The 17,269-nt window shown below is 38.3% G+C and overlaps 1 protein-coding gene across 3 annotated transcripts in view; it reads right to left on the bottom strand.

The window, feature by feature from the left end:
• TTC13 (tetratricopeptide repeat domain 13) overlaps window positions 1–17,269 on the bottom strand; it is a 58,632-nt gene that overhangs the window by 30,976 nt on the left and 10,387 nt on the right. For all 3 annotated transcript variants that reach the window (XR_012689742.1, XM_075203637.1, XM_075203639.1), the window contains exons 2-10: window positions 11,436–11,530; window positions 10,440–10,515; window positions 9,163–9,233; window positions 6,762–6,827; window positions 5,468–5,560; window positions 4,994–5,110; window positions 2,167–2,277; window positions 1,121–1,203; window positions 436–577 (exon numbers count right to left, since the gene is read on the bottom strand). Coding sequence is in view for 2 of the 3 variants with exons in the window: in XM_075203637.1 (XP_075059738.1) it covers window positions 436–577; window positions 1,121–1,203; window positions 2,167–2,277; window positions 4,994–5,110; window positions 5,468–5,560; window positions 6,762–6,827; window positions 9,163–9,233; window positions 10,440–10,515; window positions 11,436–11,530 (854 nt within the window). In the remaining variant the exon portion in view is untranslated. The remainder of the gene's footprint in view (window positions 1–435; window positions 578–1,120; window positions 1,204–2,166; window positions 2,278–4,993; window positions 5,111–5,467; window positions 5,561–6,761; window positions 6,828–9,162; window positions 9,234–10,439; window positions 10,516–11,435; window positions 11,531–17,269) is intronic.

Raw genomic sequence — 17,269 nt, 5'->3', positions numbered from 1 at the left:
TAACTGTTGACCTGGTTCTGAGCGTTTACCCCAGGTACCAATCAGATAATTGCTTGTTTCCGAGCAGCATAGAGTATTTCAGGAGATGAGTGCACTGATTTTGTGCGAGGAAGTGACCTTTCTACTCATTTGAATACAGTAGTGAGGACAAGCCTTTATGTGACAGGAGTGTTGTTATGTGAGAAGGGGAATGGATGACAAGTAGAAGGTCAAAAAGTTAGATAGTGGAAGTAGCAGGGTCCCCAACAGCACACTGCAGCAATGTGAAACTTCTATCAAAGTGGTGAAGACAACCTTGAAGTCACAACACACTTCTATATTAAATCATATGGAGTTCATGTATCCAACTTGTTCAGTATGTTGTAAACATCTAAATGACACTATAAAAAGGAAGTAATGCCACAGGAAACACAAGTCGCTCTCATGAAGACACACCTTAAAGTTTGTTAGCGCTTCCCGCAGACTGCCATGGTGGTAAAGCATTATTCCCCTTAGCTGAAGTGTCTGCACATGATTCTGATTCAGCATCAATGCCTTCTGGAAGTTCTCCATGGCAGCTTCAAAATTACCAAGTTCTCTAGAATCAAATACACACATTAAAAAGACAAAATGGAATGCTGCTGGGAATGTGGGAACGAGCAGCATGAACCAGAGTTACAAAGACGAAAGGTGTTGTTTGTGCAATAGCATCAGCTACAAATTCAGAGACAAAAAAAAAAAAAAAAGAAGAAAAGAACAAACATCCCTCTCCAAATCACATGTCCACATCGTACTCAAGAGATTATTAGAGTGATTGCTGGGCACTAAAATGAAGATGTCATGTGAATTTTAAACTAGATCTATGTCTTTTATCAGCCACTAATCCCGATGTCACAATGGTGAGGCCATTTATAGGCCACTGGAATGTACGCTGACCTGTGCCCTTTCATTTGTCTACATTGTCAGTGATAAGTGGATAGGCAGAAAAGTAAACTAAGCCTTATTGAAACAAATGACTTCATGACATGTAGCTAGTTATCATAGAATTAGAAAATGTTGATTCACTGCATCATATGTACAATGGGAACAGAAGGACAACAACATATAGCAGATAATGCAGGAAGGGGTTAAAAAAAAATACCTGTAGGCCTGACCAAGACTCTTATATGCTTCAATAAAGTTTGACTTCTGCTTCAAGGCTTCTTTAAAAGATTCAATAGCTTCCTGCAAAAGCAATTAAAAAAAATGTATGTTTTGGAGAAACAAACAAAAATATGACTTTCTGTGCTAACTTGATAAAGCCAATTGAGGCAGCTGTGGCAGAATACGCTAGAAGATGTAGCTCAAGGCTAGAAGATGTAGCTCAACAAGAACACCAGCAGTCACTGACAGTCTAGGATATGAAGACGGCAAGCGTTTTTTTTTATAAAAGATGCAAGATGAGGACATGAAGTCAAATATAAGTGTCTATAACAAACCCTGCACAGCTACGGGTGCACACATTTGCAAGGTCTGGTTGACTTCATCTTACACTTTATTTAAAAACTGTTAAACAGAAATTTCCCTGATTGCACAGCTTAAATTACTGGAGCATTAACTACATCTACACAGTGACTCAGGCTTTACGGATGTAAAAGTTTGGAGGAAGCACCTGTCTGATTGTATTGTGGTATGTGCGGCCTAAATATAACATTTCTGCAGTAAAAGTAACGTGCAGGGGCTTTCCCGTGTCATTGCGAAAATAAATAGTCAACAGTCCTATTTACAATTTCAACTCCTAAAATCGACTGAACTTTCTTAGGTGGATTTATAGTTCGATACTTTTTAAAGCAGGTGTGAAAATACATCATATACAGTATTAAACATTTTGCCAATGTGAACTGTCCATGATTCCACAGGTTACACATGAATTGTTGTGGGGAAGATGAGAATATCCAAACTTTACAATACTTAGGGGTAGATTCATTTTGCCATGATGTTCCTTAGAACATGGCGGCTGCACACTTTTACCGTTTGGGGAGTGAGGAAAAATGAGCGGATATTTCTGTAAAAACAGCCGCCGCCATGTGTCTCCAGAACGGCAGTGAGAACCTCCCTGATTAATTGAAATCCCCCCTTAATCTGTAAAAAAAATAAAATCAAGCAATGGCACAATGTTCACAAATGAAAAAAAAAAGGTCTGAATACCTTGAGCAGCCCTCTGTGGAAGAAAGTCAAACCTTTGTATAAAACAGCTATTGGCTGGTTTTGGTTCAGTTCCAGGGAGCGCTGAAAATCCTCATGTGCTGCTACGTAATCCTGTCACAAAAAATAAATAATGTGTTTAATAATATTCATGTCTCAGGATCTTCCCTAGCTATTACATAGGTGTTACCAAGTTGGCTATTCTAGCATGCTTGCAGAACATTGTTTATCTCTGTACTATAATCATTGTGTCTCTTCCCAAAACACCCTTATGTAATTGGTGGATAATAATCCTCTGAAAATACAACACATTGAGGGTGCGGTGCGGCCTAGCGGCAGAGGAGGGAGGCGGACATCGGCCCCTAGGTCTGCTTATGACCTTTATAGTGATAGGGTTTTAAGCTATTTGTAGCACACACATTCTGTACTAGGCACAATTAATCAAAGAAAAAAATTGTTATGGGTAGATACAAATAAAAACAAAATCTATATAAAAAAATAAATCAATGTTTATCAATTAATATCTTAACATGACCAAATAGTTTTTCTACAAGAAAGTGCGATCCTTTTCCTTTAAAGATGCAAACCAATAGGGACCCTAAAATGAAATAAAAATGGTATAGATTCTGAATAAAATATTCAAAAGGATAATAAAATGTGACTTATTTTCTTATTTAAATGAAACACTGTGGAGATCAAAGAAGAAATGTGAAGCAAAATGATAGTTTGAAAGGTTGTCTTTGTCAGTCTTTATTATATGTATATTATGAATATAGCAAATGTGTATCAAAACATGCCTACAATGGATACAGTATCAGTTTAATGCTGTGCAACTCCTCATCTCTCCCTGCTTTCAATTGCAGTTACATGCTCTAATCAAATACTGAATCAGTCTATGAGATGGACATTCAAGAAACTCGGTCTACTTGCAATTATAGTTACTATACTATATACTGTGGATAGTGCACTAAAACACATCAACCACTTTTGACTAGATCTACAGCCTCCCCACCATGATTCAATAGTAGTTAGTAATGCCATCTCTTGCCAACTACCTAATACTTTCGTAATGCATATAAATAGCGTTGCATATTTATGTTTATTTTATACGCGTATACAAATTCGTCCAATCTACATATTATTTTCAAACATGCAACCGTGATCAAATATGATATCAGTGTTATTACCCCCAGCACCTATTTCCAGGGTGCTCCACCCGGCTGTTATTACTTGCCACCCGGGCCCTGGATCCCAACAGAGTCCTATTATAATAGAATAAACCACTGTTTCTCCTATTAGAACAGGCACTATGTGAACACTACAGCCAGCAGTGTGTGTTAGACCACTGACCACCAATCCGATCAGTCCTGGCAGGTGTGGGCCATAACCGCCAACATTTTTCATTATTATTACAACTGCCCCCACGCAGCTACTTAATGCCACCAGGCTGGCAAAATTTTCTAGGGAGAACACTGGGACGGTATCCTTTTCAAGCCAACAACAGGTGGGGATGAATATGTAAATGCTTTTCAGCCACATCTCATTACGCTCACATTGTACAGACACGCGTCAGACTAAAATGGACCTGGCTTTTCAGTGCAATGCAAGTAAAAACACACATAAAACTGCAACTACACTATGTACAGTCATATTTGGTACAAGGATTTTTGTTTGGACATCGCGGTTGTGTCAGAAACGCCTCTTAGATGCAGAATTGTAACGCCTGGGTGAATGTAGTCTTAAACTGAATAACCTAAATGTTAATTTGTACACAAAGCTAGCTCCCGGGGTCAGTCTTATCCGGTGTTAGGAGTCGGCCAGTAAGATTACCATGGCAATTACACACCATCATTAGCCTGCCACAGTATGTATTCTATCACTTAACAAATTGCAAACCAAGAGGGCCTAGCCAACAATATGTCCTGAAAACGGCAATGCCCAAGACTGCAATACATATTCCTCAGGGGATAACACAAGGTTACACAATTTTAACTCCAAACACAAATATAATGACACAGAGCTCACTCTGTCTCGCTAATATCAGTGTCCCATTAAGTGGAATGAGGGCACAGCTTGATGTCCCTAGTTTACAGTCCAGGGGTAAACGTATTAAACAGTGCTTTTTGGAACTCGACGATATTCTGTGAATTTGACAGCTAATTTTAAAATGTCAATGTGTTTAAAGGCAAGATTTGTCTTTAAACACATTTGCCTATAATTGAATTACAGTGAATAAAAGCATTCACCTATACAGTGAATAAAAGCATTGCATATAGTTATAGGATACTCCCAACAATTTAGATGGTTAGACAATGCCTACTTAATCCAGTTACTGTATTACAAATAACTAAGAATACTGTTCATAAAAGAAACTTTATATGCCTCTATCTCGGTATGGTATAAATCGAATTTAAAGTAATTATAGTTTTTTCATTGGTATTGTAATATCGACAAGCATTCGTTTTTTGCAACAAGAAACCTCTAAAATAGGTATCAACGTTATATGTTAAAATGCAAATTAATGTGATAGTGGATGGTAAATATAACGTTATTACAGTATATTAATAACCAAATCCACAATACCCCCAAATTTTTTAGTTTAATCAATAAAATAATAATAAAAAAAAGGGTCAACACAGAATATTTTCAGCAGTAACACCACAATACCAGCCTTAAGGGGACATATGAAGGGTGTGTAATAGAGCTATATCATATAATCTACAAAATATGAAACCTTTTAGAAATGAACTTTATGTTAGTACTGATGATAATCATAATACGAATAGTACTAGCAAAACAAAAAATATTACTTACACCATCATCAACTCACCTCAGATACAAAGTGAAGGGTCCCTCGATGCCGATATAGCCTTGCTGATGGCTGTAATTGGATAGCTTTACTCAGGTCACTGAGTGCCTCACTAATCCGGCCCAAGGGCGACAGAATCTATAGGGCGAAAATAGAAACATCTCAAACTTTAGAGTATATGAGTGAGGATTCCAACTAAAAAATAAATAAATATATTTTCTAACGGAAAACCTTCCTTCCGCTACTTTAGTGAATACGATGGATATCCTCTTGTGACCTTTTATAAAATCTATTTTGTGTGGCTTGCAGCCAGACTGAACACAAGATCCTGCATCCTTGCACACAGAATTTGTGCCATCCAAAGTCTTACATAAGAGTATTCCCAACCCAAAAGTCTGAGAGAACAATAAAACCGGTACACAATCTTCTTGCCTATATGGAATAAAGTCTTTAACGCTGAATGTCATTGTAAACAATGTTTGTAACAGTACTTACTTCTGCTCTCTGTTCATATACTTCTGGGTGATCAGGTTCCAAGCTAATAACACGACTCAGTTCAAATAATGCTAATTCTGCATTCTTTAGGTCCTTAAGAAAAGTACAGTAAAAGTAGTATGGTGAACATAACACCATCACATAAGAGTTAATCCCATTAAATGACAAACACTTTTGTTTTAATATTTTAATTATATATACTAAGCTAAAGACATCTAACTGCCATCATCTTCTTAATAGGTAGAATTGTCCATATAAAACAATTGTCCCAGGGTAACAAGGTTTCCCCAGATGCTGTCACAGTGAAGCCTATCCCCACTATAATCTATTTAGTTGATATAGTAGAACATCGTATAATGATATAAGGGGGTGATCCAGCAGTGACAGGTGTAGAGTGGCAGAGACTAGTTATAGATAGGAACACTTATGTACAATGTAGAACAGGCATTGCCATATGTACACAGAGGAGAACAGCAGTGCTTAGCAGGGAGGACAAAGAAAGAGCAGAAGTTATCATGACACTATTAGTATATGTATTAGTATATGTATTAGCATCTTCTTTCAGAAGAAGATTTTTACATAAAACACCTGTGCCCATTGAAGAGAGGATGGGCAGGATTATATTAGTGTGTATATAATTAAAATAGTTGCATTTAGAATTTCAAAAAAAGTATTTAATAGTGCTCTAACCCACATGAAGGAGATCTCTGCTTTTCTGGTTCAGAGGATGAGGAATAGAAGAGACTTAAGCAGGTACCAGCAAGCTGCTGAATACAGTGAATTGTGTTTTTTCTAAATTATTAATGCAAGGAAGGGGGTAGGATGATGGCAAAATATGAATTAAAGTGAAAAAACCCTTTATTTTTTTTTATTTTTAAATAGCGTTATATTAACTGATCAGTGCCCAGGCAGAAATGGTTGAAGACACTGTGAAAGGCAATTTGGATGGAATTTCACAAGTTATGTAGACCTGGGAGGTAAATGTATTAACCTCCGGTTTCTTCAACCCCCGCGTCTTCGGCGCTTAAATTTAAAGCGGCGCTGCCTTGTAAAGGGAAACTTACCTTTACAAGGCAGCGCCGCTTTAAATTTAAGCGCCGAAGACGCCGAACTCGCGGGGGTTGAAGAAACCGGAGGTTAATACATTTACCCCCTGACCTGCAACAGTTCATAGTATCTCTAATTAAAATCTACATCAGTGCATGCTAAAATTAACTCCATTAACTTCTCCAAGAGAAGTGAAAAGGTTTCAGTATTTGAGATGCAGGAACAACACTGATGTTTTGACACTTACCTGTAATCCTTTTTTGCCATACGCTATTCCTCTACCGTAAATAGCACTTACAAGTGCTGCATCCTCCTATTAAAACAAATAAAAATAGATGTTTTTTTTATATTGAAGATAAACAAATCTACACTGTGCTACCCTTCTCCTCTTTAATACAATATTCTCTTGCAGAAAACTCAGTCAATATCACAATGTCTGTAGCTCCCTTTATAGCCTCAACCTCCTAAGGATCTAGACACATACAAAAGAAAAGAGGGGGCACAGGACAGAGCTGTCTTTGTATTGGAAAAAAACCCAAAACAAAAAAAACAGTAAAATAAAAGACTCCCATAAATATAATTTTAAAGCAGCATTGCAGAGAGTGTATCACCAGTAAACGCTTGCTCGATTCCACTAGTGTAATTACTGGTCTCTGTATAGCGTTCACTGGTGATAAACTATAAGCTGCTGCTATAAACTTCTCTGCAAGTATGTTTTTCAACCTCATTTTAAAAATATGTTTCCAACCCCTTTATTTTATCTTTTGTATGTTTTTTTGTTAACATATATGTAGCCCACCCATGGAGTACAGGGCTGTCTGTTTAAAAGACCAGTAAACCAACCAAAAATAATTTTTATTCAACCCCAATGGCTCTAAATATGACTTGCCATCCCCACTACCCCTGTAGTTTATTTATATTAGAGGGGTGTGGGTTTAATTAAAGAAATAAAATATGGCTTTGGAATTTCAGCTATGAAGGATGTTAGATATGGCAAAGTCTAGGTGCACACTGATCCACTACTCTCTCCATCAAGACATATTTAATGAGCATTGTTGTAATGTAGCTTTTTAAAACACACAATAAATATTAACTTGGAAAGGCTAAATGATACAAAATGCATAATATGAGGAAGCTTATGCTGCATGACCTCCCCCCCTACAATCTATTTGAATGCAGCAGCAAGACTAATTTTCCTTGCAAAACATTCTTCTGCTGCTCTATCAATCAGTACATTGGTTGCCCGTATGTCACTGAATCAAATATAAAATATTTTCACTAATATACAAGGGATTGATAAAATGTGCCAACGTACATCCCTTCACTTGTACAAAAAAATAAAAAATAAAATCTCAACTCTACCTATCCGCTTTGCCCAACACCTGCTTCTCTCATCCACACCAATTACCTGCACCCCTTTCCACTCTGTAGAATTCCCTCCCTCTTACAACAAGACTTTCCCCTAGCTGCCAACCTTCCTTGAAACCTCTTCAGGCAAACTTAATTCCTGAAGTACCTTCTTAAACTCCTTAGGTTACTCTACAAGACTACCATCCCCTCTACACAGTACACCTACAGGCACCCAGACTAACACTGTGTGACTGGATCATATAGCCCCACAAAGCACTTTTTCCCTTTGCAGCTGGTTGGACCAATATACAATATGGGACACATAACCTCATGTATCAAACTCCTATATATGTGTAAGCTCTTTGAATATCCAGAATGTGTTTGTTCTCAATTGTAAAGCACAGCGGAGTATGCTGGCGCTATATAAATAAATATGCATGTCGAAACTAAATTAGGACAAATTTAAGGACATTTTTTTTTCTGAAACCTAGGACTGTCGCTGGCAATGAACAACAGTTGTCAACTATACTTCCATTAAAGTCAACATGAGGAGGTTGTCAATTTAATGAAGTTGAAAAAATAAAAATATGAGCATTCAAACTGGTATCTGGTCTCTTGACAAGGTGTCTGCAGCAGGTGAGACACCATAACAAGTAGGAGAGCTTTATATAAATCCCTGTGTTCACACAAGTACATTACTTACCAATGTCCTGGGAGGAATAATGCTCTCTGGTTTTTTTTTAACCGTTATTTTACAAGGTTCCCAACACAATCCGGATTGGTATGGCTATCTGATGTAAGCCAACTGTAGATGTGACTACAAGGCTACCAAAGTGGTGTGTGTGGGGCAGGGAGTTTGCCTTTTCTAAAAGCAAAGAGTTTCCATACCATAGCTGAATGTTGTGCAGAAATAGTTTCAGTTTCTGAATAGGTAGCCAAGTGTCATGTTTACAATGCTGACAAATTCAGTACCTCTTCTTTTGTTATGTATGCTGTGCAAACAAACATTAATTGAGTGACTATTTGAGAAATAGTAGAATTGTTTGATAATTCTGTCCACTTATATTTTAGATCTTGTAGTGGCTAATAAGCATTGATTTACCTGCCCAACAGCACAGTGTACCTGGAAATGGTGTAAAAATACAGGCAACTATGGCAGCCATACCAAATCAGTGAATAGTAATTAAGTAGTATCGACGCACAACCTGCTTTGATAAAAGTCATTGGTAATATCGTAACAATACATAATTTTGCACAAAAGAGAAATAAAATAATAAAAAAAAAAACACTCAACTTACCTGAAGCATTGATGAGAAATGCTTTACTGCTTCATCGTGCAGGCCACTGCCTATTAACACATATCCTATAGCTTGCATATAAAAAGAGAGAACACATAATTAGCACCAAATGTTAGTCTAAATCTGCCACCAATAAGCTGTTAATTAGGAAATGGCTGTGTACCTGCAATCCTTTTAATTAGTATGTAGTTCTGGATGGAATGCTAAGATTATTATAAATAACTTGGCCTGTCTAAACACATTTAAACATTTCATAAAACCAAGGTTATTAACCTCAATAATGCAAGTAAGCAGATATAGTGAAACATAGTGAATTCAGTCCCTTAGTTGGCTTAGTTTGGAAACAGCATTTTGAGCAATTTAAAGTTAATAAATACTGGAGGAAAAAGTGTGACTCTCCAGACGCTTTATTTTTCCTTATGACAGTTATATCAGATGCTAAAAAAAATAAATCTGTTTTTGATCTGTGAATTTTTATTTTTCAACTTTACATCATATGAGGAACATAAAAATACACTTTACAAACCACTTAAAAAAAGATAGTTGGGACAAAATGTACTAAAGGAAAACTTAAAGTGGCTATTTTCATGCAATCTACACCATACTTGCCAACTCTCCCGGAAAGTCCGGGAGACTCCCGAAATTCTGGTCAGTCTCCCGAGAGCCGGCATTTCTCCCACATCCCGGATCTCCCTTGTCAAAATGACGCAATTCACAGAGAATCGCATTATTTTGGCCCCGCAACAAAATGTCATTTTACTCGTGGGGACGGGGCCAAAATTACACAATTCGAGGCGCCCCGCCCCTTCCTGCCAATCTCCCGGACGTCGCCTACTAAAAGTAGGCAAGTATGATCTACATAAGTATGGCATACAATGGAGATTGCCGTCATGCCAAGACACAGCACTGCAGGTGCTGCAAATATTAAGGAGTACTATACAGATGTGTTACAATTGAATGTCTCAATGTATAGACAGACTGGGGCAGTAAGCTGCTGATGTATGTATAATATTATACAAAATGAGAGATATTGGTTGCACATGTAACTGCATGTCATTACGTTCAAAGTTGTAACTCCTGCAATCTCGGATTTTTGTTGTTCTAATTATTTACATGTGCAGGCATTAGGTAGGTCATGAAATGTGGGGAACTTCAAATTATCGACTGCATTAAACTAGCTTTTTCATACGTATCCCTGTTTCTAGGTTTCATTAGTAAATGTGTGCATAAAGTCATGCTGTACTTGTCTAACAGTTCTATATGTTCTACCAACTTACCCAGCTCTTCATTTGTGTCATCATTCTCTGTGACAAATGGCAATTTCTTCTGCTCAGCCAAAGACTTTGCTTGGCTCTGAAAGGAGAACAGTCATTACTACAGACACACAAATAATGCAACCTCCCTAATATTTATCACTCTGAATTAGATATTAACAGATTAATCTAGATCCCTGGAGCCCAACTGGTGGCCCTTCTCTACTCCACCTGCAGCCCAGGGCTTGAGATGTTTAAGATTGTGCGAGCAGCAGAAACAATTGCCTTTTAAATGCACATATTGTAACTGTATTTCTACCTCCAATGATTTAGGGCGGTCAAAGTGATTTTCCATGGAGAAGGTTTTTCTTGAAGAACTATTGCATGATATGGTGCATGGTGCTGTCTTCTGGTTGGCCTCTTGCAGAGACCAATTAGAAAACCACACATGACCCTCAATCGATGTGGCAACTCAGCATCATTGGGGCAGTATTACTACAGGCTTTAATGACTATACAAGATCATTCTCTCCAACGTCATGTCAAGTGATGTGCAACACTCGGGAGTCTCTTCCCAATCCACCAACTGGATCGGGAAGAGTAGGAAACCACTATGGTGAAACAAATACACATGACATAAAAGAGAAGCAGAAAGGAGGAGAAAGGGAACAGTAAGTGGACATACACCTGGAAGTTGCCCAGCTGGCTACTGCAAGTAGCCCTGAGGGATGTTCCTTAGAAAGTGAACAAGTGATCGGACCTCCGACCAGTGATCAACACAGCTCGTCATCCAGATATTTTGATCACTATTCTGAGGTCTGGATAAGCTTCATTCAGTATAAGCAAAGAGCATAGTATAAACCAGTAAATTCAGTATGCAACACTAAGCTTCTACCAAAAAACTTAAACGAGTGAAAGGTGGGGCAGGGGGAATACAATCCATGCCGCAAAAGTAAGATCTGCGACTATAAATTACAAATATTTTTAGGGTATAGTTTTTCCATAAAAACAAAGATAGTACCAGAATTTTTTCTGTATTGCGTGAAATTATGGATTCACATGCTGGAGATCCCCTTGGTTCACAGTCCATTTCATGGAAGGTAAAGAATGCTGAATCTGCAAATAATTTATGTGCATTAGTATTATAAGAATAATACAGTTAAAGTAAGAGAGAAGAAAAGAAAACAACAACAATTATATGGCAAGCCTTATTTGAGGAACGTCATAGTCAGCAAATGTTGGTTTATTCTGCCTTACTGTTCCACTAGCGGTTCTTGATAAATATTTTTTTCTTTAAAACGGTCTAGGACTCTAATGTAAATATTTTAATAGAAGATGCGATCTATATACTTATATTTTCTGTTGACCCTACATAAGAGAAAGAGACCACCCCATAAACAGACAAAGACAAATTCTTCTTGGTCCTATAGAAGATTTATAGTAAGCAGACCCAAAAACATTTTTCAGGACAACCAAACTGAAAGTGGATTATGTTTTAGTTTTCCCTGTTCTCTCTCTAAAGCCAGTATTCATGGTCCATCTGTAACATACAGTATATTGTACTATAAGCATGCATTTATATATTTATATGCCATCTTATGAGTTTGTGTTATGCCAGTGTATTTGGTGTAAAAATTTGCAGCTATTTTATTTATTTGATACATTTACCCTTCATCTTCATTATAACATAGGCTACACAGGTGTGGACTAAGATGATTTATGGTCTGGGTTCTACATGCACTATGGACACCACCACAGAAACAAGTCTCGACTACATGTCAAACATACATTATGTGGCACACAACTCATAGCTAGTGCGCAATGCTCCACATAACGTACATTTAGCATGTATTAGAGATTTCCATAGTCCTAAGGCACACACCTCTCCATGGATCATGTGTCACATTACCTTATGTGACAATAAGAGAGGACAAGGGGAGAATGGTAGGGGGAGCATATGAGAGAGTGGCTAGGGCTTATGGGTCATATAGTCCTCCACCAAAAGTGACCAATGATCTACTTACTGCAAAATCTAATGGTAATTTCTCCATACTCATTCTCTTGGACCTCTCTGCTGCTTTTGATATTGTTGATCACCCTATTCTCCTACACATACTTCACTCCATTGGCCTTCGTGACACAGTCCTTTCCAAGTTCACTTCCTACCTATTGAACAGCTCCTTTAGTGTTTCTACTCCCACTATCTGTTGGGTTCCCACAAGGCTCTGTACTTGGCCCTTTCAATATTCATTGTACACCTCTTTCTCTTGGGGCAATAATTCGCTCATTCGGCCTCCAATTCCACCTCTACGCTGATGACACCCAAATATATATATCTTCTACTGAACTCTCTCCTTCTATACTATCTTGTGTAAACAACTGTTTTTCTGCTATCTCCACATGGATGTCCCAACGCTACCTAAAGCTCAACATGCCCAAAACAGAACTTATTATCTTCCCTCCTGCCAGAGTCACCACCTGCTCTCAAATCTACCTCACTGTCAATAACACCACAATTTCCTCAGTCCCCCAAGCACGCTGCCTTGGTGTCACACTTGACTCCGCCCTCTGCTTTATTCCTCACATCCAGACTCTCTCCCAGTCATGTCGACTCCACCTTAAAAACATTGCTAGAATACGCCCTTTTCTTACACAACATGCTACCAAAACTCTTATCCATTCTCTCATCATCTCCCATCTTGACTATTGCAACCTCCTGCTATCTGGCATTCCTGACACCCATATATCCATACTTTAATCCATCCTAAATGCTGCTGCAAGACTGATCCTCCTCTCACCGCTCCAAATCTGTTGCACCACTTTGCAAATCCCTAAACTGGCTCCCTGTGTCCTCCAGAATCAAATTACTCACCCTTACCTACAAAGCCCTCAACAACAACACCCCTGCATACATCTTAAATCTCATATCAAAATACTCTCCCTCCCGCCTCTTAGATATACCTCTGACCTGCGCCTTGTCTCATCTTTGATAACCACCATGGTGGTCCAATTAGGGCATTCCCTGAGGAGGAGTTGGGCAGAACTAGGGCCTCCACCATAGGACTAAACCCTCTCTTACCTCTGAAGGTGATGTGGTCAGGTCTGCTCCATCTTTACAACAAAGCTACAAAGATGCCTCTCCAGGGGTTCCATTTTCCTCATTACCCTGGTGCAAACTGCCCAGGAAGGCCAGGAAGAGCACCAGATGGTACAGTGTCTGTGATCAGGGGGGATACTGTTTTTTATTGTTGTTTTTGTGCTCCAGATCTGCTATTATAAGGGGTCGCCCTGTTACAGTGGGAACAGGTACAGTCTATCTACTCTGGGGCTGATTGTCACTAGAACAGTGGGACTGCTATATATAGAAGTCACCTGTCACAGAGGGCACATTCAAAATATGCACTGGGAAAATGGGTAAAAATGCATACAATCTTACGTGCACTTAAAATGCGGTTTTTACACGTTTTCAAAATGTTGCACTTTTACCAATACAATCTCTTGTTCTGGTAGCATGTATTAACACATGAGAAATGGGTTGCGCTGCATACTAAAATTTAAAAATATAATGGATTTCATGGGTTTTTTTTCAGCCTTTAATACTACAAAATTCTATTAGGTTTAATTTTTTTGCATTTCATCCTGGAAAATAAAACTTTACTCTCATTCAAGATAGTCAAAGGGATAAAAATATTCCACTACAAATTAAATTGAGCACACAGAAATGGACTGTGGAGTATTAGAAACTATTCCTGCTAGCCAGTAATACCTGTGATAAAATACAGAGCCAACATATCAACAGAGCATGTTATAACGGTGTCGAGATAAATTACAGGAGAAAGACAATAAATATTAAGTGGCCTTGTTTGCTGTAGCAGGATTCTTCTAAATACGGTAGTGTAGTCACTACTATATAATGTGCAGGAGTCACATCTAAAAGCTACAGAGAAATCTTTACAAAGTCACAACCCCCCCCCCCCCCCCCCAAAAAAAAAACCAAAACTTTTTTTATTAATTTATCCATTAGTTATTAAAACAAAAAAAACTTAAAAAAGGTTATTAAAATAAATTAAATACTTTTATATTGCTCTCCTCTGTTTCTCCCTCTTATTACATGCAAACAGAGCGAACCTGATTAACGAAGCTATATACAGCAACAACCTGCCTGTCCACTGCAGAAACAAATTAACTTACAGTACTAGGGTTAGTGCAATAAAAACAGGTGCACTCTTAAGGCTTGATAATAATGTTAAATAAAGTATGAGGGTCGCTCACATATAAGCGCTGGGGGAAACCAGTAAAAACCACAAGAAAACCAACATGCGCTTCAAGTGCGTTTTAGTTACGCATTTGCAATGCATTTTATATGGGCTTTTATTAATGCAACTTATAGTACTGGTAGTGCATTAATGCATGAGAAATATGTTGAGCTGCGTTCTAAAGTTTTAAATACTATGGTGAGAACAAGATAAAAAAAAACACATCATTTCCTGTTTTTTTAAGTGCACATTTCAGGAGTTAGCCTGAAAAAGTGTACAGGTGTGAACACCATGAAGGTTATTAACTCTACTTAGTTATGGGCATTTCTATACACTTCAGGGTATGCATCTATGGTCCTCTAACTTCTCAAAAGGGCCGCACATCACCCCTAATCTCAGTAATAATTTACAATAATATATTTAATCAAAGAAAGGACATCTCTCTTATCAGCAGGCAATTTATATAAGTGTTACAATCTATAAGGCAGGAAGGAGCTGAGGGCTGCAGGTGTAGGCTCAGAAGGCTGCCTGTTGTACATCGCTGGCTTACAGCCAGGTGGTTGTTATGGGTTACTGCATGGTGCAAGGGTTCTAACATCTCTCAATATGTAATAGTTACAAGTATGGGAACAAGCAGTGTTTTACAGAGAGGATATTATTACATATTCACTCACAAAATACAGACTACTTGTATCCTACAAGATTTCCAAAAAACACTTTCCTTCTCTTTCAGGTACGTTTAACCCTTAAGCACAAACTGCCTACATTCATCTGCAGTATAACTATAACTACATGTGTATGCTTTAATACCTCAAATGCAATCCAAAAGATTTCAGTTCTAATTTTGCAATATTGCTTTCTGCTTAATATAATAAAAAATAAGATGTGATCAGATTTCCTTCATCTATGTCACCTCTTTTAATTGCTTGCCCTGTGATCCTATAACTTGCAGACAGGGGTGGGGTTTTGGGTCCAATTATTGCAGCAATTATGAACAGTATGTATCATCCAGTAGTATTGGGACAAGCAGCAGAGATTAGCAGAAGTGAAACAGAAACATTTTGGACGTACATTAGCTGAAGAAGACTGATTATGGTGTTTTTTTTATATAGGAAAATCTACTACATTTCGATTTCTAACCTTTCTTTTAAATAGATAAAAATCACATGTCGCCAAAACTGGGAATTAATTGTCTCCACTCTAATTTATTAAACAGTGACATTTCTTACAAATGCATGCAATTTGTAATGATTTCGATCAATTTATTCATTCAGTTCAATGGCATATACATTTCAAAGATATTTCCATCGCATGCGCTTGAGGTATCCTTTGAAATGAGTGGACCCATTGAAATGAATGTGAAAACCATTATGGTGGCTGCATTTAGAATATTAAATAAAATGGGCGGTGTGCCTGTTCCCCCATTTGGTTTCCACCATAACAGGGAGATTTGGAGCACAAGGCTAGTGCCATTAGGGGGTTTGAGCAAAAAAAAAAGTGACCCATGTACTCACAAGCACTGATCGCTTTTCAATGACCTAAGTCAAGAATCCTTGAGATTCCCTTCCACTAGCAGTAAATCGGATGCATCTACCCACACTGGCAACTTAACTGGCGGTGAGAGGGGGCAAGGGTTACTCCAGGCTTTTTCTGAGTGACAGTCGGCACTAAATAGCAGTCAGTGGGTTTTTTTGGTTTTTTTTTCTTCGCCCATTTAGACTATGATGGGTCAAGAAAAAAGAAAATTGTTTAGTTCCCATTTGAACTGCATCAGATACAGTCACAATATTTTTTTTATGTTTAAAAAGTGTTCACTACTTTGAGGTTCACCACTTTGTTAAGTGGTCCCACTGAGGTTGCCACTGTAGGGATTCCAGTCTTGTCCATTACTCAAAGATCACAGCCTGAGTTGGTAGCCTCTGGGAGGCGGAAGGCATGCTGTTCTATGCAGCTCCAGCTAAGCAGAAGCACCTACCATGTATTGAGCAGTGTAGGGCTGGTTTTCACTGTAAGAGGGGGACACCAAGCTTGTGCTCTCCCTGTTAGTATGGAAACCAGCCCAGGAAGTCTAACGTCTAGACTGGTGATTTATAGGGTAATTGGCATTAAATAGATTTTATTTTAGACAAGTTCTGCACTAGAATTATACAAACACACACCCAGTGGCGGAACTACCATTGGTACGGCAGGTGCGGTGCGCCAGGGCCCATGGAGATAATGGGGCCCACTGCAGGGCAGATGCAGAAGGTCAGGGGCCCCGGTTCCCTCCTCCCCGCACCAGGGCCCACAGCCCACTAGTTCCGCCTCTGTACACATCAAGTACAATTTCTTCAAAGTTGTAAATGCAGACTGCATACATGACATATCCACTCCAGCAGACACAAAAATATAACGAAATTCCCCACACTACAGTAACAGCAGGACAATATCCATTACTACGTCTTCTCTCGTTGCATACATTACAGAATTATCCACTTTCAAGTGGATTATTATGAAATCTCTCTGTCAGCAAAGGCTGCATTAGAAAACTGATGTAAGTCTACAGAACATCCTTTTCATATCTATTAACAGCTACTTCATAATTACTGTATATTATTTA

This window comes from Mixophyes fleayi, chromosome 3 (assembly GCF_038048845.1).
Source record: "Mixophyes fleayi isolate aMixFle1 chromosome 3, aMixFle1.hap1, whole genome shotgun sequence".
Taxonomy (NCBI): domain Eukaryota; kingdom Metazoa; phylum Chordata; class Amphibia; order Anura; family Limnodynastidae; genus Mixophyes; species Mixophyes fleayi.
This window is presented reverse-complemented; position numbering and strand designations above follow the sequence as displayed.